Source organism: Athene noctua, chromosome 15, assembly GCF_965140245.1.
Source record: "Athene noctua chromosome 15, bAthNoc1.hap1.1, whole genome shotgun sequence".
In the NCBI taxonomy this organism is placed as follows: domain Eukaryota; kingdom Metazoa; phylum Chordata; class Aves; order Strigiformes; family Strigidae; genus Athene; species Athene noctua.
The window spans coordinates 17,545,609-17,573,167 of NC_134051.1; the positions used below are offsets into that span (position 1 = coordinate 17,545,609).

The 27,559-nt window shown below is 37.6% G+C and overlaps 1 protein-coding gene across 33 annotated transcripts in view; it reads right to left on the minus strand.

Moving 5' to 3' along the window:
* RBFOX1 (RNA binding fox-1 homolog 1) overlaps positions 1 to 27,559 on the minus strand; it is a 957,841-nt gene that overhangs the window by 274,958 nt on the left and 655,324 nt on the right. For 5 of the 33 annotated variants that reach the window (XM_074918983.1, XM_074918982.1, XM_074918984.1 and 2 more), the window contains exon 1: positions 15,575 to 15,743. The exons of 26 other annotated variants lie outside the window; for them this stretch is intronic. In XM_074918983.1, the coding sequence (XP_074775084.1) occupies positions 15,575 to 15,718 (144 nt within the window). In that variant the 5' untranslated portion in view covers positions 15,719 to 15,743. Of the gene's footprint in view, positions 1 to 15,574; positions 15,744 to 27,559 lie in introns of those variants that run through there. 2 more of the 33 variants (XM_074918975.1, XM_074918976.1) reach the window with 2 other exon arrangements.

Here is a 27,559-nt window from a genome sequence, read left to right on the forward strand (position 1 = left end):
CTTGTCTGACATAGCCAAATTGCTGAAAATTACATACATTCAGTGGCATAAATGATAAGCAAGATCACATATATCCTTATTTAGAAAAATGTCAGGCTACATATATGTATTTCACAAGATACGTATTACAATTGTACTTCCGCCTATCTTCCTTCATCTCATTCATTTATTCTCCTCTTTCACGTGCTGGATATAAGATGCCCAAGAAATATTTATTTTTACATGTATTTTGCCAACAGGTAGGAGCAGGCTGTAATCTGCGCCTTGGGGTACATTCATCTGCAAATCCAGACCAGCAACAACAAAATACATTTTCCCATGCAAAACAGGAACGGACTGACTTCTAATCAATATCCACTCTTAATTAATCCTATTGATATACCCAAGCAATGCAATGGTAGATCATCATCCATTCCACACAGGATTTTTGCCAATACTTGAGCACACAACCAGTCGCACCCAGTATCAGCTCACGGCCATCTTCTTGTTGACACCAACGTGCGTAAAACAGGATCTCAGGGATATATCAGCGTGTTCTAGAAGAGACAAGCCACCTTACTGTCACTGTCATCTATCAAGCTTTGGAGATGATAGATAGCAACATATTTTCACTGCCAAATTTGGACAAATGGACTTATCTTTATTGCTGTAGTAAGGCTACTCTGATTACTGTATCATCGGAAGCTATGACTTCTTCTTGACCCCAGTTAGCACATTCATTATTTAACAAAGTACAGTTTTCATCTGCTTCCCTTGGGAACAGCTGAGCATCACCGTGAGGATCTCACAATACAACTTCACCCCCTTAATACACCCGGGATTTGCTGACAAGTAACAGCTACTCATTCCCCTGAGTAAAGTTCATATTAATAGGACTGCACGGTGAATCATGAGATGGTATTAAATCATGCCTCCTGCCTGTATAAATACATCATTCAAGCACCCCACCATGTCAAGTGCCACGGTTTGATTGCAGAAACCAGCATAGGGTAGATATCCTAAGTGAGCAGGGGGCCTTGGAAAAAATAACCTATTCAAACCCCAAAATAATAAAAGACCCTACAGGTCTTTAAAGGGATCGGAGGAAATTTCTGTTCACAATTGACATTTCGTATTTTCCAGAGATAAAATATCAAGACTTGAAGGCATTAGATGTAAGGCAAGCCATAACTGAGCTCTATTCAAGACAAGATTTTTTAAGTTCTAAAGTTTAGCCAATAACTACAAGCTAGAAACATCCGAGGAAAGCAGGATTTGGCTGAAAGTATTAGAAGGCACATTCGATATAAAATCTGCCTCCAAATCAGAACAATGCAAATTTAAGAAAGCTTTTTTCAACTTCATTGCTACTTTAGGTCCAAACTCAATTCAGTCTCACAGGTCTCTCCTAATGCAACTGTTTAGGAACACTTAAAAACACGTTCAGCAATTCAACCACCACTCCAGAACTCAGTATGACGTTTCAGAGGTAGCTGCTGTGCCTTACCAACAGGTTCCACAGCACAGTGGTACCCGCTTTTTACTGATGGGTCAGATCCGCCCATAGCCTGAGGGTCTGTGACTGAGGCCAAGTCAACGTCAGTGGAACTGCTCGGCTAATCCCTGCAGGCATCTTCGTGCAAACAGCTAGTCCACTGGAAAACTACTTTGAAAGAATAAAGTTCCCTGGATTAAGCTTCGACAAAGCTTTCTGATAATACAGCAAACAGATCCCAACTTAAAGAATCCCGTCGTGTCTTTTCTTTCCTTGCCTCCCCCAAGACCTCTTAGACAATATTCTACTTATTCATTATACATTCCAGAGCTAAATAACTGTTCTACCAAACAAGCGATTTTCTTCAGCAACCACAGTGGATACCGAATTCACCTGAATACTTGATTTCTAATGTCCTCTCTCCCAACAACTTCCTCAGGGCGATGTAAACCTACGGGGATGCCGCTACTGCTCAGAGTGGCAGAAAAGGATGGAATAAGCACGGAAGGACAGAGAGTCATAATGCTATTGTATTAATGCCAGGTGGTAAGAGCCTTTCCTGTCATCCACTTATCAACTTTTTTACTTTTGGCTAATTCCATTTTATATTAGAAGCGAATAAAGAAAGGATGGCCTTTTTAAATCTCACCTTCATTTAGGTTTTAATCAACCTCTGTCAGTGCACTCGGAGTGCACCAGCAAAGGACTAGTGTAAATTTGTGCAGAGAAGGAGGAGATCAGAAGAGGATTATTTCTATTTTTATTGAAATCAGTACTTTAGCTGACTTTAGCTGATATTAAGGTTATTAGTTGGATACGAGTAAGATTTTATTTCTGCAAGAAATGAGACAAAGTAGTCTCCTTCTAAGACCTGAGATGTGCCCAGTTCTCCTGCTGTGCAACACAGGGAGGATCAGACAACAAAAAATAAACTCTCTGACTTAGAACATCTTACCTTTTCTGAAGATTTTTCAACAGTGATTAGTCCCTAACCAGAAGAAATGAAACCCATGATAGCGTTTAGTAAAAAAGCAAACCACCAAAACGTCCATTACTAAACAACAAATGAAAATAAGAAATGTAATATTCCCCTACAAGTTCCGACTCGTGTTGCTCAACAAACAGGAACTGTACCGAAAGATCACATCCTGTTGTTCTCACAGACGTAACTTTTGCACATCTGGATTGCTATCGCTGTGTCCGAAATGCTGCTACTGGAACACGTCTCTGGTATTGCAGTGACAGAAGCGCTACATGGCTGCTTCCACGGAACTGTCAGGTTTCAGGATAATTAATGAGTCAACTGGGACTGGTGAATTATTTTCAAAGATTTTTTTATAATTCCCTCAATTTTTTTCTTAATGATAGGCCTCCTTCACAGCCTGCTTCCTTGGATGCTTGTGTAACCTAGTACTGCTGCATAACCACTGAAAGTTAACAAGTTTTGTTGTTGTCTACTGATCTGTTTGGCCATTTGTGGTACTAGTAAAAGAGTTAGATTTCCTGAATTCTTATCCTCCACTCTTCAGCCCTGATTAGCTCTTTAAGATCATACAAACAAAACACTGAAGAGTTTAGTGCTCTACAGCACTAATTCCTCACGAAGCTCTGCAAATAACCAGACGCCGTCTGCTCTACCTCAGTTTCCTTCGTAATTCTGGGAAGATAACTTTCCCTCAGAGTTTCCATAAACCAGTTTCAGAGTTCATTTTCTGCTGGAAATGGGCACACACCACTTGTATAATTTTAGTGCAAATAAGCACTTAAAACTATTCTCCAGCAAAACAGCAAAGCCAAGGATAACATCCCTAGTGGAAGTCAATAAACTGTGTTGATCTACCCCAGCGGAAATTCTGATCTTGGTTTTCTCTCCCATTAAAATTCATCTGTGCAGTGCACACCAGAAAAAAAAAAAAAAAAAAAAAACAAACAAAAAAACCCCCAACAAAACAAAAAAACCCAAAAACCCAACCCCCATGAATACTCGATTTCCATGCATGGATCTGAACGCACCTTTGGTTGGTTATACACAAACATACAGGTTCTTTTAGAATGAGCAGTTCCTAAGAGACACCCTCTAGCAAAACCATTTAGCAATAAACATTATAAAAAACCCCAAACAAAACCAGAGTTCCTCCCTGCCCCGCAGTGGGTTTCTGGAAACACCTTGAAAATAAAATTCCCTGCAAACAGCATTTCCCTGGCATTCCTTTGTTTTTTAAGAAACTGTATTTAGAAGTTCCTGACTGAGTTTCCATTTGGCACACGTTTGTGGAGAGTCAAAATCCTCCAAATCTGTCGAGGAGCATTTGCTGACACCTGAAGGAACAGGTTTGAACTCCCTGTTTTACAGTCACATCTTTTGCTGATGATGCGCGTGGATAGGGGAGGGGGAGGTTATGAAGTATTTCTAACAAGCTCCTGCACAAAAAAAGTAAGGAATTTTCATTCTGTGCTAAAAACTGAATGCTGTTTGGCAAAATTACATTGAAACAAGCACCTGGAACACCAGTCATGCATGACTGTTAACAGTACATACTTTTCGGAGTAAATATGCTTATTATTATTATTATTTTTTTCCCCTTTGACTTCAGTTCTTTATGTATATACAAGGGGTAGTTCAGTTCATGTTAAAACGACATTAAACGACTTCATTTCAACGGAAAACCTGTGTACATAAACCCCCGTTCCATTCACAGCATTTCCAAGGCCTCAGATGTGCACAGGTAAGGAACAGCTATGAGACAGCCGTAGCTCTATAATGGTTCTTCAGGGGCAGCTCAATAGCCATGAAAATACTACAGACTCATGTAGTATGTTCTTTTTAATATAACATTTTCAATAGGTGACTTTCTGGAATGATAAAAACTATAGAAGGACTAATTTCAGAATTTCTTCATCATTACTGTCTGGAAAATTTTCTTCTACATTTTATTTCTGAGGCAAAAACAATCATAGGCTATGTAGTAGGAATTTTTCAGTGATTTACCTTAATCCACCCAGAGAGAGTATAGTGGGCATCAGTGTTACATAAAGAAACCTAAAACAGTCGACAGGTACATTAAAGCGAACTAAAAAAAATTAAAACCGATCAGGAGACAAGCGCTCTTCCAACAGGAGATCTATCTGTAGAAGGGTCAAGTTCCACAGTGTCATCCCCCTGCTTGTAAAGTACAACTTCTGAGGGTGGTTCTGCCCCGAGTAAGATTTGTGAGAGTAAAGTCAGTCTGAGAACTGCCTTCCCCAAGTGATGCACTGGTGACAGTGTAAGCTTCTACTCAAAAAATAATCCAAATTAATTAATACTTTTTTTTGCAATCAGTAAGAGTTCATCAGTAGTTGTTTCAGTCATAAATGAAAGTTAAGTCGTATTTCTAAATTTTGTGCTAGCCTTCACAATCCAGAGCATTATTTCAATGTAGAACGTCTGGTGAAAGCAATTCAGCAGTGGTGAAATCAACTTACTTTATAGATTATAAACTAGAAATTCACGATTAAATAAAAACTGCCCGAGATCACCATATGTTATTTAGTGGAGTAGCATTTATTCAACCAAAATAAAAGATTATTGTGCAAATACTAGACAACTAATTACATAACGTACCTTTACAAAATTACATAATATGGGTGCAGCTTGTTTCCCTGTTTTCTGTTTGAAAAATAGATTGTTTAATAACCCATCAAAGCTATCTGTAAACCAAGGGAACAATAGAGCAGATGTTGACTGTTGTCTTGTGCCTTGCAGACATAATTAAATACAATGAAACACTCACACACCCAAATAATAGAGGACAAACAAATAAAAAAAAAAATGGTACTCTATAAACATAAACCTCATTTACTGGGCACCTGTCTTATATTAATCTGTGATATTTGAACCAGTGATGAACATGGAAAAGACGGTATTTATCTGCTTTCAGACTACAGAACAAACTACAAACAAAAAAATACGTCTCAGTATTAAGTAGCTTTAACTTCTGCAATACTGATTCCCGCATTGTTGACTTTCATAAAGCTGGGAGGGAGACACGTTTGCTATTATAACAAAGCCAGGACGGGGCAGTCACATTTTCTGTAAGCAAAAACCTTCATGTATCAGTGCCTCTGAATTATCTAAACGGACTAAAACCACTGTGCCTGCTGTGTAATACAAAGTCCTAAGATTCTCCTGGAAAGCCAGATTCCGCTTAACTGCAAAACACGTTCCCTTTCATTATTTTCTATCCCCCCTAGCCTTTTGTAAAACAGTAATGGAAAGTAAAGGTTAGATATGTAAGTATCAAACCAAGTGTTTATTTTCTAGAAGTGTCCCGTAACATTGTTCTACACATATGCTCTTGATTAACATCAATATGGATCCACTATTTGAAAAGAATCACTATGTAAATTAATACAAAATTAAGTACCCAATCCTGCAGTTGCTACGAGGAAACAAAGTTTCCAGATGAAAAAAAACAACTGAGAAAATTAACAGACCTATTGCCAAAGATCACAGAAGGGTTTTGTAGCTAATAAAAAATTGTCTGGTTTCTAAAATGATAAATGCTTTACTAGGTGTTATTAATGTTTTATTTTAAATATAAAATTGCTTTGTTTACTGCAAACATTTTTCCTTTACATTGTATTTTATTATTTCTAAGAAACAAGACAGAATATAATGTGATCTGCATCTCTTTATGTTAATAAAACCATGCTAGCCTCTTTCCATAGACACCACCATAAAGCATAAATACCAAATGGAAAACAAATGGAAGTATAATGTGACTGTGAAGCAAACCAATCAACCCTAAAACAGCTGAGATAGATCTCATCCAGTAGTTCATTCATTCTTTATAGAAAAGAAATGAAAATATTCCTAGGTGAATCAGATTAAAAAAAGAAAAAAAAAAAAAAAAAAACACCAAAAAAACACCCAACCACCCTCAGCAGCTCTGAAAGGTTGTAAAGCACTAAATTCCTTTGATTTATGAAGGCAGCATCCAGTGTATTGAGCAAAACAACTCAGCATGCCGGGACCCTTTTCGCTGAAATTCCTTTATTAACACAACCTGGCTCTGCTAGTGAACAAAAGCAGTGGTGCGGGGTGTATAAATCATTAATACTATGCTGTGCAATGGCTGAATTTCCTGTGCGAGCTGGAAAGCCTTCCTGCACAACAGGGATTTGGGGCTTGGAATTGGCTGCTATGAAATGTACTTCATCATTCTCCGTGTTTGACGCTTCCCAATAGCTTTGTACTTTTCCTCTCCTTTTTCTCCCCCAAGTTCAGCAACTGCAATAGAAATTTATTGGATTTTATGTCTGCAAATAAAGGAAAAGGAAAGAAGCAAGCAAGCCCATTTAGAAGTAGAACCCTTTTCCCTTCATTTAAAGACAGGTTGTGTTTAAATAAAATCTACTGCTAATGGATAAATTTTGAATTTTTAGATGTTTAGTTTACCGCTTTAAACTGAAAAAAAACCCCAACCTACTGAAAGTGGTGTTAGTCTTAACAAAGCAAAAAAAAAAAAACAACAACCTACCACTGATGAAAATCTGACTCCTCTCCAAATGAGGTAATTTTCCACTGGAGCATTTTATTAATTTCATTAAGAGCAATCGGAAAGAAGGGCAATATCTGGGCACAAGGAACTCCCGAAGTTAGCTTCATCAGTGTTTTTACTTTAGGTTGTACCAACAATCTTTCCACGGAGCAACAGGCGATTTTCACGCGCATGTGCTGAGCTGGAAAAGATGGCAGCAGCGGGAAAGGAAAACCAACCAAAACTGTTGGAATCGCAAGTTCTGAACACTCCTGTGTTTTTGCAGCGACACACCCTGAAACTTGGATAGGGCACATCAAAAGTACTTATCTTGCCCCTGAGGTACGTGCAATACAATGAAGTTGACTGGTTTTTCAAACTTTGAAATGAAACAGCAAGTAGTCCTTATAAAACATTCTGCACTAAAAGATTCCTTTCAGGGCTAGACACAGAAAAACTGAAGAGTATGACAGAAAGAGAGAGTAATGCTGAAAAAGCAGTCTCAAACCATATGCTACCGATCAGGAGAAATGACACACGTTATAAAGGTAACTAAGGTTACAATCAGTCTTTCAGCTAGGCCAGAGCACGATTCCGAACGTATCAGGCATCAGCACCACCGACACACGGATTTATCGCCGTGTAAGCTGTAAACATTTAAGACACTTGGAATGCAGTTTTGCAAAAGCGAACCAGCTAAAGTCAGAACAGGGAAACATTCCATTGTGCCATTTTACACTTATGCAGCCATCCGGCAGACTAAAGATTACAAGAATAAGCCTGCAATGCATGCACAAGTCCCTCTGCATTACACAATAATGACATTCTGAACGGAAATAAATGAAGCCCCTGCAGTGCTATTCTGTCAGCTTTTGAAAGTAAATAACTTCGCTTCTGACAAGAGAGAGACATTTTTTTCCTCCTCCTGCCACAGAGCATTAATTGAGCTATGCAGCCATGTAACATCCCAGAGATAGGACTAATACATGACATGGAAAAAAGCTCAAGAAAGGACACTCATTGAATGTATTGGGCTCCCTGACTCCTTTTCACCCCCAAAATCTCACACCAGCTCTGTTTTGACAAGATCTTATTCTCTGGGAGAACTTTTAACAGGTTTTTTTGTTGTTTTGTGTTTTTTTTTTTTTTTTTTTTGTCTCCCTCTGTAATGCTTACTGGAACACATTTCAAGCAAATGTCTTACAAAAGACGGTGCCATTCTGAAAACATAAGCTTGTATTTTAAAACTTCTGATCCCTCCTTGTTTGTGATCAAAGTTTCACGCCCATAATCCAAACCTGTAATTGACTATTTAAATTACAGAAGGCTTACTGGCCACAGCAGAGATGATGAAGATAGCTATAAAAAAAAAAGAGGCCATAAGAAAGAAAACCAAAGAAACAGTCTTCAAAACTACATATTAACAATAATTAATGTTAGTGCAACTCACTAAGGGATTGAGGCAAGGTGTGTCATAACTGTAAGTATATACACACCTCCCATGTCTGAGATGATACTATTAAATTTATGCACCGTTACAAAAAAAGGCATATTCAAGATGTTAACAGATAGGAAGACCAACAATTTTTGGTGTGTTTTGATATAAAGGGTCAAGAGGTAAATTTAAAATTGGCTGAAGATGAAAGCGCTTGCATTCTTATTCATGAGCATCTGAACATCTTAAGCATTTCGTTTCTAAAGTACCACACGTTTCCTTTCCATATCTGGGGAAAAAGTAAAAATCAGTGACTCACTCTGAACAAAAAATAATTCACCGAATGCTTCAGTTTTACTACAGTATCTAATTTTGATTCTGCATGTGTTCAACACAACGAGAAAGAGAAGGATCAAAACACAGTGAGATCTCGCCACAGCTGGAGCCTGCTATAGTGCAAAAGACCAAAGGCCCAACTACAACTAGTCAGGATACTACAGACATTAGATATGCTCTTTTCTCTAATTAAATTCACTGGGCTGCTGCACTGACAGAGAAGGAGGGGAAGCAAAATGTAAAAGAAGTCAATGGCACCGCATTAGGAAACTGAGAGGTAAATGAGCAACGCGACCAAAGAAATGACAGGAGTTTCTCAGGAGAGCCCTTGTACTACGCATCACACTTGAAAACTGATAAATCAATCACACATATACCTTTAAAAGGCAGGGAAGCTTGAAGGATTCTTAGAGGGTGCTGACTTCTCCCTTCCACTAACATTATTCTAACTCTATAAAGCAAGGTGATAAATTCTAGTGTCACAATTTGCATCACTTTCATTTATGCTACCTATTAAATTAACATGATCATAGTATTTATTTACCATTTATTTACCAGAAATACACACATTGAAAACCAAAGTAGCTTTAGAGTCTAGCATCGCACAGCTATTGGTCCAAAAAAAATTAAAAAATAAAAAAAAGAAAAAAAATCATCTCAGGAAACTGAATGAAACATCCACTAGTTGCCCTGAGAAAAACCCCTGCTTACATAACCACCACACACTTTCCTTGGCATAACATACCACACCATGTTTTGTTTTTTTTTTTTTTTTCAGAAAATAACCATCCATATACATATTTAGCAAATATCAATGAATACTGACAACTTACGAATCGCTCACAATAGAAAAGCCAGCCATCACTTCTCTAAAATGTTCAGAGTCCAGTTATAAAAACAGTGCTTCGAAGCCAAAAATATTCACCTGTTTCTGCCACATGGAAGCTCCTTTACAACTGGTCTTGCTCTTATATTCCAAAGTAGCAAACAACCTTCTTAACGGATTCTGGTTGGTTGGGGGGAGGGGGGGGGGGGGGGGGGGAGTTGTGTTTGGGGTTGGCTTGGGGTTTGGTTTTGTTTTGGTTTTTTCCCTTCTAGTCATTAAAGAAGGCAGTACTTAACTGAAGCACCTCCTCTCGCTCTGGCGAGAAAAGAGTGACCTTGTTTGACAATGCTGTAAATGCCCCAAACTAGCTCTTATTCGGAGCGAGTACTGCTACAGCACTTGATCTCTAAGCCACTTCTCATTAGGCTCTGGAAAACAGCAAACCAGCTCTTACGAGACAAAAGATACGTCAGCATGTAAATTTATCTGGCATCAGAGGTGGAGTCTCAACTACCAGCTTCAAAGTTTATTGGCGAATAGCAAACAATCTTATTTACCCTAATTAAAATAAACAGCACACCAAGACTGCGTTCCTGCCTTCCGCATTAACGGTACTTCTGGATGCAACAATTCTACTCCCACCTTTTGAGCTCCACTTCATTCACATACTAAAATTCCCAAAGAGTGCTGCACTGCCCCCTTTGTGCAAATGCATCCACATGATACTGTTTGTAGCACGGTAATTCCTTCTTTTGTTCTAACAGAGGACTATAATTTGTCTGATAAAGTACATTTTTCTACCCTACACATATGAATAAACAAGCACTATGTTTCTCCTGGGGCAGTAAAACTGGTTAAATGAATCAGAAAACCCTGAAAAGATTGCCTACCCTCAGTCCATCAGCTACTGGACAATTATTCAAGGCCCAGCTGTAAGAAAAAACAGATGGTGAGTGAGCATTAGTAACGTGGACTTCTTTTCACTCATGCAGTCATAAGCCGAGGTTGTATGTTCTCACGTGAAAATTGCCATGAAAGAGCAGACTGAGGAACAAAACTGTGCAAAGACTCCAATTTGTAAGCTTACAGATGCTTAAAATTTTCATGAGCTAAAGTACAGATTAACTGATTTTACAGGAGAGCCAGAGTGAGGACTATACACGACTAGGGAAAGAAAGGCACTGTTCTCACGATCGGTTTAAACAGTGTCATCATAAAAATCAGTTCCCGAGTTCAACTAACATACCTGATCCTTTGAAGACTCACTAAAGTATGAAATGCAAAAGACACACACTTAGAACTGCAGTGGTGGTATTCAGCAATAGATGTACTTGCGCTCTACAAAAAGATAAACCGTATCCAGGAGTTGTTCATCCATTTTAATTCTTCACACAATTTTAGCACAAAGATAATCTGTTCTAATCCTTATTCCATTATTGACACTATTGACTACATCAATTGAAAATGCTACCAAATAAATCAACGTTGAATTAAGCCGTGAAGAAAGAATGTGATAAAAAGTCCTTCAGACTCCTATAAATCATCAGATCCAGAAGCATGACACAAGTAACTGAGTGGGGAATTCAGCTTTTCTCCATAGTCATAATGCTTAAGGCCCAAATAAAATTACACTAATTTACCATGTAAGCACTAATGGAATAGCTGGGCTAGAGATGGAGGGTTTGTTGGTTTTTGTTTTGTTTTCATGGTGGATTCTTTTCATCATCGATATGAGAGCTGTACCGTGAACTACTTTCTTGTTAAAGACAGAAAAGGTTGATATTGAAGTTTTAGTTCAATTGTTTTCGATCTGTGAATGTCCACTATGAGCAATTGCTCCATTTAAGAGGAATTACCCTTTGTACAAACCACTTCACTATTTAAAACAAAGCACATCTATCATCATTAAACAGGAAAAAAAAAAAAAAATTACCAATTTTAAAATAATGGTAGCAGCACTGTATCAAATGGAATATTATGTGATGTTTCAAAACAACACTTGACTTCGTTAATTTACTTAGAAAGTACCAAATAACAATAACCCTGTGTCCAGGAAAACACGTATCAGAGGAAAATACCAGTGAATAGAACTAAACCTCCATTAATACACGCTAAATCCCAATTTACAGGCAGTCCAAATTTTGCTGCAAAAATTACTTCACCCTAGTGCTTGACCAGTAAGCTGGTGGTCAGCAATTATTTCTTGTATTGATGTGTCTTATTAAGGAGGAGAAGAGAAAAAATAGATGTACTTAGCTGTTTCAAACACCATAAAATATTACCAAATGATAGGGTGCACTACAGATCCAAGTTCCCTTTTCCTGTATCTTCACATATTGACACTAGGTAAAATTCTAACCCAAATGCATCTACACTTCTCCCAGTTATCCCCATCTTTATAATGACGCAGTAAAAACTTCCAAATAAAACCATGTCTCTTCCTTCTGGTCATTGCTGTCACTGATAGAGTCATTTTGGATTTAATGTCGTTTGAAAGCTCTTCCTGGATTTCTAAAGTTAGAAGCATCTTAGTAAGACAACACCCAATTAATTTCAGACCACTTCAAAAAGCTTAACAAACTCAGAAGCATCCTTCAGTATTTGTTGGCTTTTTCAAGTGAATATCTTATTGACACTTAATCTATAATGTGAACTAGGCCCCTGCACTTTATTTATTTTCAACAGTTAAACTTTAAATGGTTTGGGGGGTAAAGCATCCTGTATGCACAAGCTGTTTTAAAAAAAAATTTCAGTTCCTCACTTCGCTCTTAAAACATTATATACCTGTGTGATCCGGAAGATATCAGAGCAAATACTTGTTTCTGACACTGGGCAAAGTAGTAGAGCACTTCTGTGGGTACACCGTGGAAAACAATTTATCCATTTATACTAAACAAACTGAGCAGGCGGTGTTAGTTTAGCAAGTAAATAATGGCCAATTTTAAATGATTACCAAAACACAGATTTTCCCAAATGATTCATACAGCTCCACACAAAAGCAACATCCTCGTGGCTACCTGAATATTTATTGACAGGAAGACTGGTTTGCCCATCCTGAGAAGAATGTAATGCCTTTTATAGTCTTTTAGGAAAGACACCTATCCAATTCTAAAACTTATATGTGACAAAAATACCGGTGTATTTATCAGATGTACACAAAAATAGCGAATAATTTGTCTCACAGATTCTAAATAGATGGTAAAGTTTAACAACCAAGAGAGAGTTCAGTCGTAATACAGATGTCTGAATACATTTTAACTGAGGTGCAAGCGAGCAGACATATCTGAAGTCCAATTTCTTAGAGGAAAAAAAATTACTCTGCTCTATAGGGTCACGTAATGTCTATGTGCTGCTGGTCACAGGGTCCACAGGCAGGGGGGAATTACTGGTTATTAAGTCGCCAGATAAAGCTTTAAGGTTACCAGTATTTAAGATCAATAGACAACTTTATAGAGTGAGAAAAACATTTACAGTTTCACTGAAATAGTGGTATTTGCACTAAACATACAAAACATGGGTATTTTTATAGGTTTGCTAGGATTTATCAGATATGGGGGGGGGGGGGGGGGAAAAATCAAGTAGATTGCCATGGTAAAAGTTTATTAATGTTTTTCAAAAATATAAAACACTTCTTCTCCTTTCCTACTTAAAACCAGAACCATGCTACGTTAGCTTTGTAGGTAATGTCACCACAGTACTATCTCTCTGCCTGAATAATCCTGAGCTAAAGTAGCATTGTTACTAAAGGAGCACTTATCCAAATGCATAAAATAATAAGTCATATCTGAATTAAGATGATAATTATCTGACTTCCTAGGAATCCAGAATAACTAAAATACCAACCAGCAAGCAAAAGAAGCAACAAGCACAGAATTTTGAACCTGCCACAATTATCATCAGGAATTCAGATGACTTTTTAACTTATAGATAATTGTGATTAGCAGAGGCAGAATGATTCTAAACTGACAACAGGATTAACCAGATGGGAAAGGCAACGCTTCAAAAAAAAAAAAAAAAAAAAAAAAAAAAGACAAACCAACCAACAAAAACTTTCAGTGTGGCAGTGAATCCACTTAAAGAGTTAAAAATTATCCGCTAGATATAGCACTTTGTAAAGTGCATTAGCAATCACTTCTCATCTTTCTCTCAAATGGAAGAGATGGAATTGAATTCACTATTTTAAAGTAATCATTATGGTTGCACAGTTTCTTAAACCTTAAAGCAGTGCCATACTACAGATGTGTTTGCATAATGACACTGCAATAGCTCGCACAGGAAGGTTATTATAGCACCTAACCTCATCTTTATGTTATCCTTTATCAGCTCCTTGTGTGGCCATGTTGACCTCTCACCTTAATTCACATTTTTTTTTCCCCTTTCAAAAGCTGGATCTTTAACATATAAATTGTTGTTTGGCAAACTCAGAAGAAGAAATCCAACCAGATACAGGAGTACATTTTGTATACAAACAGTAAGTGCATAAGTCACACCGGATCATTAAAGCTGATCTATAAATGTCATTTCCAAAACGTATCCAGAATACAGAACTACTCAGAACATACATTTTAGTTACGACATGCAACTGATTTAAATAGTAAATACACCGCATATATCTGATGCAAATTTTAATTGCAGACACATGAATCCCTCCCACATACATGTATAATCTAGGGCGTATACAAGAATCTTTTATTATGCACTCCCGTGCCGGAAGTCAGAAATGGTTTATACTACACTATTGAAGGAAAAAAAAAAAAAAAAAAAAAGCTACAGAAGGGTTTCTATCCTGCAAATACTTGAGGTTCTGTTCTTTCAGCAGTAACAGAAAACAAATATTTTCAAAGGAAGATAAGCTTTTAACCTATTTTATTTAATCTTTAGGTAAAAAAAAAAAAAAAAGAATGACTGTAAAAACATCTTTCAGGCATTTGTAAATACAGAAATAAAGTTAGAGCCTGTTTCATGGAAGTCAATATGAATATAAACTATTGTAGTGGAAGTTGGAAGAAATGCCCCTGTTTGTTAGAGTAGGCACAAGAATTTTTTCTCCCTGAAGTTTCAGCAGAAAGTAACAGAATAAATAGATTTATTCATTTTTGCATGATAACATATTTCTCTCTTGGCTCTACATACTTACTAGATGACTCTCTATAATGGTGGACTCAGTTATAACACAGAGAAGTAGAATACAATGATGATTCCAAAATACTAGTTTTAAAACAATGTGTTATTATCCAGTTATTTGTTTCATGTTGTAACAGAGAGAAGGTACCACATAGCAAATAATTTGGGGAGAGAGAGAGAGGGGTGGAAATACTTAAAAAAACCACCTAGAAGCAAAAATTATATGCAATCCATTTAAAAAAATTCTTAAAAATGGACTAGAAATTGATACTGCTTTGCTGATATCAGAATTTTTTCAAAACCCATTCCAATATACTTCAGAGAGAGAAGTATTAATTCTGCACAGATATAGATTTAAAAAAAAAAAAATTATCTTTTTTCTTTTTTTTTTTTTTTAATGAACTAAAAATCAGCTTGATTTTAATCAGCAGCATGTTTCAACACAGACTTAAAATTCCTGGCTTCAAAGAAGGCTTAAACAAAATTGCCATTGGGCACATTTACATTAGAAGTATAATTTATGCCTGCAAGTGAATAAAGAGCAGTCCTTTATGGCTGAAACTCTGCTACAGTAGCCACAAGAAATGCAGTCAAAGTACTGTGTTAAATATCTAGAAACAGCATCAACAAAGACATGGCAAAGAAAAATAAAAATATGCAAAGGCTCGATGCTCAGTGAAAACATATTTTCGACTCACTCTCACCATTCTTAAGTGCAGGCACAACATTCACTCCACACAGTGGGAGACGTTTCTACAGTCTATTCACACGAAAAAATATTTCCAAGATTACAAATCCCCCAAACGATGCTGACAAAGCAGGCACTATAGGAAAAGAAAAAAGTTAAGCAAACTTACCTGCTGTAAGTACATAAAAGTCAAGGCACAGGAGAGCTGGGGACACATGCCCACATTCGGCAGTGCCACGCAGGTTGCACCCGTAAGGGGATGCTGCATGGTGTTGCTCTGAAGTCTACGTAGAACAAGTGAGGGGGCTTGCATGCAAGCACGTTTGCCCTATCTTGTCACTACGTTGTGTTTTTTTTTTTTTTTCTTTTGATTATTTAAGTGAGAAACAGTATTTCTCGAATGCCTTTTTGTTGTTTTTTTTTTTTTTTTTTCTTCCCCCCCCCCCCCCCCTCCAGCGCTAGATCCCTACATTCATCTGTCAGCTAAGGCAACTTGGTAGATTTAAACTACGAATTTTTAACAGAGAGAGAAAAAAAAAAAAAAAAGAAGACACAGCCTGCAGCCTATTGATGAGCAAATGGAACTTCCTCAATGACAGAGAGAGCTGAAGCTTGTCTCACTACAGTAGCTGCTGACTAGTAGAGAGAGAGATTGACTCAGTGAGGCTCAGTCGGCTGGTGCTGATGCTGCACAGCTTCTCATTTGTCAAATGGGTCCTAGGGCAGGGTCTTTACCACTCACCAAAATTCAAATACTGCATTTTAAAAATCCCTGGAGAGGATAGGGAAGGAGAGAAAGTGAGCGTGCTGTATCACAGGCATCCATGAGATCTGGGCAATTAGTGTCATTGCCCAGCTGGGACTGAATGCCTGTTATGATTCTGCACGCACACACACATACACACACACACACACACGCGATTATTTTTTTTTTTTTTCCCCTCCCAGGACTCACACCTGACATGAAAAGGGCTTTCCCCTTCTAAGAACAAAAGTATGATGCACAAAGTGGGGATGAAAAAGAATCTTGGCTAGTTAAGAGGGTTCCAAGCAAATATACAGTGCTATCAGTACCCGAGCTTTTTAAAAATACAAATTCCTTTTATATCTACGTTTCATTCATCATCATTTTCCCAGAGAAGCCTATAAAAGCATTACAGCAAAACTGTGAAATATCTGTGTAACCACTGCAGCAGAAACACTAGGAATGAAATAAAATCCTATGGCACACTGTGTCTACTTTACTGGGGGGAGGGGAGCAGGCTCAGATAAAGACTGTATCTTAAAATTGGTCTAAAACCCATCTCATCTAAAATTACAAATTTATTTGACAGCTAGTCAATCTCTTATAAAGGACTGCCCTATCAGGTTACATGGAAAAAATTACATTTGCAATTTTCAGAATTTAATGTTTACTTTTTACTTTGAGAGTGATACCTCAAATTAGTATTCCACTCTTGCAAGCTTCTTCTTTTTCCCCCTTTATTTTATGGAGTAATAATTATTCATTAGCAGATCTAGTTAGTCTTTATGTAATAAAGTAGGATGTGACCTGCAAATCAAATAATTTATATTACAGCTTGTCCTTGAGGTCCTATATTACAGATCTTTTTTTTTTTTTTTCTTAGATACAACTCAAGTATAACAGAAGATACTACTATTTTTAATTAGAATTTGACAAATGAATTAAAAATTAATTCTTCAGGAAAAAAAGGTCAAACCTCAAAGCACCACCTCAGGTTTTGAAGGGGTTCCTTTTAAAAAGACTCTGCAGAAGATTTTAGAATTACCTGGTTTGTAGGATATCTGACTCCCACAGAAACACATCTTAGATCAAGAGTTTAGCGTTAACAACAACAAATAAATAACCAACATACAAGAGAAGTCTATTTCATCAACAGCATAACTGGTCTGATATGAAGATCTACCCTTAAAAACAAATAATAGTCCCCACTTAACTGGAAACAGATACAAAACATGTCACGGCAACTCAGGCGCTGTATAAAAAAAAAAAAAAAAAAAAATTCTTTTTCATTCTACATGTGCGCACACATACCTGCACCCACACAAGCTTCAGAGACTGATTTAGATCCACTAAGTCTTCTTCATGCAAAACCGAAAATTTTCCAGCAGAATCAGTTATTACGTAATTTTTCTCTCTCAAAAGCAGTCAGTACAACAAAACTAATGTATTTGGAACCCAGCAATTAACACCAAAATAATCATGCACAAATTTACAACGCAGGGTATTGGTTTTGGCTTAGGAAACATCCATGCTTTTGCAGTTTATCATGGACTGATCTACTAGAACAGACCAGATATAGAACAGCACAGATTACTTTATGACAAAAAAACCCTCCAACCTCCCCCCAAAAACACCCACCACCAAAAAAAAACCACATGCCACAGAGCAAGAGAGAGCGAGAAGGAGGAGAAATGAACCCTCTTATGGTCTTTCTCCTATTTTTTCATTCTTTCTCTCTGCCTTAAGCAGTCTCCTGTTCTGACAGGAGTATGTCATGCTTTTCTTCATTCTTTTTTTTTTTTTTTTTTCCCCTCCTAGCACAGAAAGGCTGTTATTCTGCAAATGCTCTAACCTGATAGAATTTTCCTTCAGCTCATTTTCATATGAAATACCATAAATAATACATGGTACTTTAATAAGACCTTATCAGAATGTTTAATGAAAAACAAATACATTATATAAGGAGGCAAATAACCAACTCGTTCCACATTATGTCAAAAATCAGAGGCAGCATGCTTCCCAGCCAAACAGTTTGGAACTATACAAGTCTATCCAATTTCCCAAAGTGAAGTTCTGGAACATGGTGATGGTCAAGCAAAGTTTCTTCTTGTCTACTGCACTATTTTTACAGCTAAAAGGACATCCATAAAACAGATTAAACGCAGCGTGTTGAACAATTACCCCAAGAGAATTCAGTAGTGTAAATGTAGCTAATATGAACTGTAAAAGTAAATTTCTCATTGGTCTTTTATCCTCCATTTTCATACACTTCTAATTAAGAAAAATATGACCCACAAACACTACGAATTCCTTACATTTGTATATTCATCTTATTGTAACATCAACATTTTAACTATCCAGATCATCTATACACAGAGAAACGATAAACATACATAATTCAGTAGCGTAAGAGACCTAAAAAAGAAACAGAATTCTTTAGCCTGATATAAGCTACTTCAAGAGATGCAGGGGAAAGTCATTACCAATTTTCATCCCTTCCAAGGATAACTTGTCATTATGTCTAAAAAGAAAAAAGGTAACAAAATGCGTTTTATTTTTATAAAAATAAAATCAATGTCTCTTCTTTAAAACCATTTCCTTGTTTGTACACACTCTTCTACCAAACCCAAGCCATTAATCACAACCACATTCCAAGTTCTGGCTATATATACAGTAAGTACCACCACAAATGTGCCAAAGGTACATGAATGACTGTACACAACCTGACCTTCTATCCTCAGGCGCTGGGACAGTGTCACGGTAACTACTATTCCACAGAAGAGCATACGCCCCATCAGCATCTCAACTGCAAATTAACAACTCGATTTTTCCCTTATTCTACAAAAAAAAAAAATCAACACGTGCCGTTGCAAAGCCCGCTTTACCTACAGCATACGACATCTTCCAGTTGCCTCAACGCTGCTGTGTTGGGTCAGTAACAGGACTCAGTTATCCCACACTCGGTTGCCGATATTATCCATTAGACATCAGTCAACAACAACTACAGACCTTTTTCAAAACAAAAAAGGAGGCCGCCAATCTACACAAACCAGCCTCTGTGGGAGTTCAGTTGAAAATGTAGAAATAAAAAGTTCTGCAGCGCTAACGGATCCATCTGAGGTGCAGTGCCTACGACACCGCCACGAGAGGCAACGCTCCCTTTTCCAAGCTGACTGGATTGTCAGTGTCCTGGTACAGAACATGGGCAGAGAACCTCTCCCCACATCCAGCGAGACTGCCATTTAAAAAATGACACCAGCAAAGTGCTGATGAATCTTCAACATGCAAATAAAACCATGAAATCCAAGAGACCCCGAAACAAAGCAAAAAGAACCAACAGCATTCCTCACGCAGCTGACGGACAAATACAATAAACACTCACAATGCGTTTGTTTATTTAGTGTAACACGTTCCATTTAAAATCATCCACTCAGTTTGCTGTGATCTGGTAGTTGGCTTCTACTTCTCAAAACTCAAAATTTTCACATTTACAAATGTTCAGCCTAAAAGTCAACCTTTAGAATTAGCACAAGAGACTGCCTAATCAATCAAACCTTTTCCATCGAGGGGGAAAAAAAAAAAAAAAAATCTAAAAGAGATCACCTGCAAGACCACACACCATTTTACACTTCAAATTTATCTCAGTAGTACCTTCCACTAAGTTTACACATTTAGAAGGCATGCAAGAAGATTGCACATTAAAAAGAAAAATAATTTTTAAAATCACAACTGCGTATTAGATTATCCACGTGAAGAAGGTATTCTCAACTTTTTAAAATGGTTGATGTGGTCTAAAAATAATTCAGGCAAGTGGCATAGGAGCTAATAGTGGTGCAGTCCCTTCTCTAAAGAGTCCTTTTCTAACACCACGTGAAAAAATAGGTCCCAGGACTTACGAAAAGAAGCATATTATGAGCTTAAAACCAGAATCCTTCGTTAACATAGTTTGACAAATTATTAGCAAATATTATTATCTTTGCCTTTATTTCACATAGTATTCTGTTTCCTTATATATGTGTGTCCTGGCTTTTAAAAATAAACTAGGGAAATATCACTGATGTTTTTAAATAATTTGTTTTGTCAAAAAAACTAAATAAAAGGTTTTCCCCTCTGCCGTTTTCACTTAATGGGGGACATCTCATCCTTGCAGTGGTATTTTCTTACCACAGGATTCCTTATTTCCAATTTCAGGTTTCTGTTAAGACTGCTCTTTACTAGGTCTTTGCACAAAGATCAAGACATCACAGAGGCTCACGCTCACCTCAGGCAAGCAAGACTCACTAATTTTCTGTTTCTATTAAGCACCGTGTTATGTCCGTTGACTTCCCCAGTATTTCATACCCAACGTCTACAAAGACTCTGTAGTTCCGTTAACCTCTTCAGCGCCACTTAATACATATTTCATGAGCATTCAACATTAAGTATTTAGATTTTTCACAAGACGACAAAAGCCTTTTACTTCCACCAGCATGTTCGGGGTAGAGAAAATAAAATAAATGGGAAAAAAAAAAAAAAATAATGTTTGGCTCTTAAAGAGTTAGAGACCTTTCCAAACAGAAGATATATGTTTTTTTTGATAGGTCTTAATTTTCTGGTCAAGATATTCTGTAGAAAGGAAGGGGTGGGGGGGAGGCGGGGGGGCAGGATGGAAAGACAAGCCCAACAACTTGCTCCTCAGACAATGTTGGTGCCAGTTTGCAGCAGGGCATCTCCTCCAAACTCACCGGCTTGGAGCGGGGGGTTTCCCTGCAGAAAGCGGCGCTGGGACCGCCCCGGCCGGGTCCCCCCCCTCGGCGGGCGGCGCAGCGCCGTAGCGGGCACTCCATCTAGCGGGGATGCGCGCCATGGCAGCTCAGCTGCTGCGCAACCCGCGGAGAGCCAGGGCACAAAAAATTAATAATAATAAAAAAGTATTGGAGCAGGAGGACAATTGTCTGTCCGAAACATGCGCCTAATCCCGAACACCTCACATCCCTCTGGGATCGCCATCAGCCTTGCTCTCTTCTGGCTACACCCAGTTCCCATCTACTTTTTCTGCCAGCGTGGGCACAAATGACAAGGCAGCAAGGCTGAGGAGTGAAGGAGCAAAAAAAAGCTTTCCGAAAGCACCCGTCCCCCGATGGCACAAGCGGCGTTGCCAGCACAAAGGAAGGCTGGCACTGCAGAGCGGGACCAGCAAGTGCACCAGCCCTGAGTTAGGAAAGTTTAAGGTGATGTGCAATTGTATCTTTTTTTCCCCCACTAAAAAAAGAGGTGGGAAAAAAAAAAAAAAAAAAAGAAAAAAAAGGAAAAAAAAAAAAAAGAAGGAAAGAGGACAGCAGAAAAAAAGCGAAAAAAGCAGAAAAAAAGCGAAAAAAGCAGAAAAAAAGCAGAAAAAAAAAGCAGAAAAAAAAGCAGAAAAAAAAGCAGAAAAAAAAGCAGAAAAAAAGCAGAAAAAAAGCAGAAAAAAAGCAGAAAAAAAGCAGAAAAAAAGCAGAAAAAAAGCAGAAAAAAAGCAGAAAAAAAGCAGAAAAAAAGCAGAAAAAAAGCAGAAAAAAAGCAGAAAAAAAGCAGAAAAAAAGCAGAAAAAAAGCAGAAAAAAAGCAGAAAAAAAGCAGAAAAAAAGCAGAAAAAAAGCAGAAAAAAAGCAGAAAAAAAGCAGAAAAAAAAAGCAGAAAAAAAGCAGAAAAAAAGCAGAAAAAAAGCAGAAAAAAAGCAGAAAAAAAGCAGAAAAAAAGCAGAAAAAAAGCAGAAAAAAAGCAGAAAAAAAGCAGAAAAAAAGCAGAAAAAAAGCAGAAAAAAAGCAGAAAAAAGCAGAAAAAAAGCAGAAAAAAAACCCTGAAAAGAACTAAAAAGGAAAAAAAAAAATCTTTATCTTAACTGTTACCTCCAGAGCAGAGACTCAAGAAGCAGCCAGCCAGCCACCCAGCCCCAAGAAGGTGAAATAGAAACTGTTCAGCAAAATCCTTCGTCAGTCCCACTGCTACCTCCCTAGTACAAAGGTAGGACAGACACGTCAACATTGCACCTTCAGAAGTACAGGGTGCTCTCACCCACCGCGCCCTACTCCCTCAACAGCAAAGAAACTTCTTCAAGTGCAGAGAATTTTTAAGTCTGACACACTGGGACAACACTGCTTCACTTTGACAGAAGCATCCAGCTCTAAGAATTACCATTTACATTATTCTTAATATTGTAACATTAGCAACAAGACATCCGTATGTCATGTGTAGTGTTGCCCTATAATATTCTTTCCAAAATTCCAGATGAAAAGACGTAACAATATGACTCTTAGAAAATTCACTCAGAATTAAATTTAAAAACTCAGGATTTAAAAAAAAAAAAAAAAAGTCATATACAAAATTAATGAGTATTGATCACAAAAAATTGAGTACAACTTCTTAAGTAGCTTAAAGCTTTGGTATGTGGGATGGGAAGGCTGCGAACTACTCAAAAAAAAGAAAGTCGACAGAAAAAAAAAAAAAAAAGGCTACCGTTTTATCTGAAGTGATGAAGCCTGCTGCTGCTCTTCGTTAAGTATCAGATAGGAGAAAGAGAAAGCATTTAAATAGTAAGGACATACTATAAATATTTCACCCAAATCTGCTTTTATATATAAAATTATCTTTTCGTATTTTATATAGACACATATATAGTCACTTGCAGTACTACAGTCTCTATTTTGTTTGCATGGAATATACTTATTTTAAACTCAAACTTTCACACAAATTAATTAATCAAGCAAACGTTTGCCCCAATTTTTTGCTCCTTGATTTGCACCACCAATCTCACTCACACTTTGCTGCTGTTATGAAATCACAAGGAAAGATTTTTCACTTGGAATGTGGAATAAGCAGCAGGACCCCATGAATTTAGACCTTGTTTTCATGTGATGGCAATTAAAGCTAACAACAACAACAACAACCAAAAAAAAAAAAAGAATCCACCAAATGCTATTCTAAGTATACACTGTAGGGCAGCACAAACATCTTGCTGAACTTTTAGGGGTTTGTGAAAGATTATTAATCGCTTAAACAAAAAAAAAATAAAAGAATGTCAAATCTTGGAAGAAGAATAAATGATAGATTAATTATACTGTTATGTAAAGGTTGTATCTTTTCTCTGCAGGAATTAAATTAACTGGACATCAGTGCAGTTTTCCTTCTACAATGAAACCACTTCTCCTTTTATTATTCTGTCTACAGCTGGATATCTCAAATATTCTGCCTGAATCTAAATCCACCAGACTCAGTCCACAATGCAGCAGCTCATTTTAATGTGTAACAGCTAAATATTAACGTGCTCGTGTATCAAACCAACAAATCCTCCATTAACTGCAGCTGAATCTCTAAATCTCCACTTCCCCTGTCCTTTGCTTACAGTTTACAGCCTGCCCGCTCCCCGTGAGGATGTGATCCCCCCAGTGCAATGAACAGTACCTCCACGCTTCCCTTGAGGACTTTATTTATCATCGTCTACCAGTAAACCTCAAAACATTCCTCATCATTTTGACACTACCCCGTAAGACGGGACTAAGTCAGTTTTAAATTTAGCTCAATGACTCTTCAAAATCGAGCTTTTCATCTTTAATTCTTTCTTGTGGCTTTCAGTCTGACTTTCAACTAAAAATCTTAAAATTCTTCTGGCCAAGCCCGAAGGGTTCTAATTAAATACCCATCTTCACCCAAAGAGATAAAGATGCAGCTCAGGAGAATTAAAATGGAGGGTTTTGTAGCTTTGAGCTCCACTTTATACTGACAAACACCACCGAGGCTTTTCAAAGTTGGCAGCTATACACTCTCCAAAAGACCATTCCAGCAGAAAGGCGTCAGATGCCACGACCCAACCTCATCCTATGCCACAATCCATGAGGAGAAAGGGTGGTGGTTTTGTGGTTTTGTTGTGGTTTTTGTTTGTTGTGTTTCCTGAGGGGTTTTGGTTGTTTTTTGTTGGGTTTTTTTGGGGTTTTTTTTTGTTTGGTTGGTTGGTTTTTTTAAGAATTTTGGCTGTATGTAACCCTTACAGAATTACATGTTTTGGCATCAAGACAGCTTTGCATATGGAATTGATACAAAGCTGCCTGTATAGGCCTGCTCATTAAGCCTTCAACTAGGGACAGAAGTGCTGTGTAAGAAAGTTCAATATTACATACAGAGTCAATATTTTTTTTTCCAGTTTATTCTATCCACTGGTTTTGAAAGAAGCAGGTTGTTGGGTTTTTTTTATAACCTTTTTTTCCCCCTGAATCCTTCAGGGATCCTGTCCTCTCCGTACTACCTTACCCATCACTTCATTAGTGTAACCTCTATCAGGACTGTTCATGAGTCCAGCATCAGCTCCCTCCTCTCTTCACTCTCTAATTGGTATTTTTTTTTATCTTTTCCTACTTCAATTGATAAGGTGTCACATTCAACATCGCCGAGTCTTCCTTTTCCTCAGCTAATAACTACAGTCTGCAAATTCTTCTACAATATTCTGTAGAAGTTATTTGCTTTCATCAACTCTAATCAACTCTCTCTTGTTATGGTGGCCATCCTTCACCTCTCCTACTTGTAATTCCTTCCTCTCTGATCTTCTTTCATTCAATGAAATCCACACTGGTAACACTGAATTCACTCCCCTCTGCTGCTTTTTGGCATTATCGCTACTTCTTTTGCTTTCTGCATAAAGTTCAAGTTTCTCATCCTCCAGGATTCATACCATTCAAGATTTGGCATTAAAATCTACCCCTGTTGAACATTTACAGATGGATTACCCAGCATTCCTTACTTTCTCTAAGAATACTCTCAGGATTCTATCGCACACATCTACATCCAGGCTCCCCTGTGCTCTGCTCATGGGTGCCTTCCTCTCAGTCGTGCTGACAGAGCAGAGACATATTTTCATAATAATCTGGATACAGTAGACTAGTGATCTCCTCCAAAACACTTGCTCAATTTCTGCTCAAACAAGGCAGAAAAGAATACATCAAACAGATAACCTTATTAATTAGCAAATACTGTATTTAAATGAAGGGATGGGGGACTGAGAAGCCTAGTTAACATGTTTTTGAAGTGGTTGTTCAAAGCAATACAATGCCAAGACTCTACAAGTAACTCACTTTTTCTTTATGTTACTATATCCACAAAGCATGTACACTGAACAAAAAGCAGCGTCCTGTGTACATCGCCTGCATTATTACGGACATGAAAATTTAAATTTAACCGAATTAAATTTGCAGTATTACTCACCTCAGGTACTAGCTTAGCTGTTCTTCCTTGTAACTAAACTCGGCATAGCGCAAGTTCTAATGCTTCCCTGCATTTACATCAGCTGTGACCTGTAAGGACTGCCTCTCAGAAGGGCTCCTTAGATCATTCTGCACGCCTGTTCAAACCTTTGGCCTCCCTCCTGAGCCTGCCATCACAGATGCCAATTGTGATGAAGATACCTCTGCTGCAGGAGACTAATTGAGACCAGCCGCGAATTTCATCCAGGCCACTAAACAGTCATCAGGTGCTACCATCAGGTCTCAGTCAACATAAGCCAGGTGACCTACACACAAAGGGTTTTACATCTAATTACAAGTGTTTAGTGCCATCCAGTTACCTGAAAGTGAACTCTAAAGAGACAGACTGTACCTCACTGGTACATAATAACCTCCCTGCTCCAGAGACAATCTCAACCCTTATTAAGATGTAGCACGTATCTTACAGTATCAGCTACATTATGTGTATAATAGATGCAGTTTTACTATTGGATCTTGAATTTTTATTAGAAGCTGATATTATTGATAGCAAAAGTGCATGCCCAAATTCTCATAATCAATATTGCTGGGGTGTAAGAGTCTTACATATCAATAAAAAGGTAAAATATCAAATATCTGAACTGTCTCCACTGGAGTAGAGTAGTTGAGAGCAAAACTAGATCCAAGGACTCACTAGTAATCTCCAGACATGGCAACTTCAAGACTTCACAGATAAACAAAACAGCAGAGAAAAAAAAAAAAAAAAAAAAAAATCAGGACTAACTAAAATCAGCAGCTACAAACAACAAATAGTAAAAAATGTGTAGCACTGTTCCATCCTGCATTTCTTGTGAGCCAAACTAGTACAAGTCTGAACACTGAGCGAATGCAGTCCTGGGCTCTCTGAACACAAAACACCTACAGTGCTGCAGGTAAGTCGTCAGGAACATTTTTCTCAAGGATTTGGTGACACTTCTAAAATACGTGACAAAAAAAAAAAAAAAAAAAATCTAACGTTATTAGTTGCATCAATAAAATATTGCGAAAATAACTGGCAATACCAGGACTGGATAATTACTTACACCCGATTAACACCAATCCTCAAAAAATTTGTCGTGACACAAAGCCAAGGTGTGCTTTGATTTACTTATCATTCGTACTTAAATATTTCAGAACCTATTGCTGAAAAGCCAACATGATTCTATGACTCAAATAATATGGAAAGCAACACATCTGAATAAAGCAAACTTCAACAATCTTATTTACCTAAATCTGACCAAAATAATTCAATTGCCGTAAAATAGACTTAGTCAAGGAACAGGACAGCCTTGCTGCATAATTCATCAGCCATTTTAATCCTGTTTATGAGGATCAGGTTGTCTGCAGAAATGCTTTTAAAGAATGCTTAAGAAAAATCATTGCTAGTTAGGGATTCATGAGATGTATTACTAACAGATAAAACAATAAACCAAAACCCACCCTATGGCCTCTGTAACGGCATATGTTATTAATATAACGAAAGCCTACACTCCTCCCCTGAAGTCATAAACAAACTGCTAATACTTTACATGGAAAACTGATCTGAGTTCCTAGGTTCTCCCTAGCATTTACCTTCATGGAAAACATACGACATGCAAAGTATTTGCTCAATGCTGAGACTGTTCTAGATCTCATTTATTACATTCAAGCTAAAAGCAAAAATCTGACCAAGAAAATGGAGTTGTCCACACAGGGTTAGTCCTAATTACTGCAGAAACTTTATTTTTTTACCGTTTTTACTTTTTCACATGTACCCACCACAACGGATTTTATCAACTGACACATTCCCATATAAAGTTCTACTGACAAAAGTACATTACAGACATTTCTAAGATTGTGAACTAAATACTGAAAGCCAATGAAAAGCCAGAACTGAGTGAGGTGAATTCGTACATCCTATGTTATTACATACATCTTTCCCCCACACACCCTGACCCTCTCTCAGTCATCACAGAATACGTAGAGTCGAAATAACATCGTATGTCCCACTGGAATGACTGAGTCACAAAGAAGAAACCTTTGGTTCCTCGTCTTACGTGCATGGCCTCATCCGTACCAGGACGGGTGAGATGCTCAGAAGGGGCTAAATCCAGGGGCTTTAACCATTAACTTTTGAGTTATTTAACAAGTATTCTCAGTCAAATAGGAGCAGGTATTCAGACTGG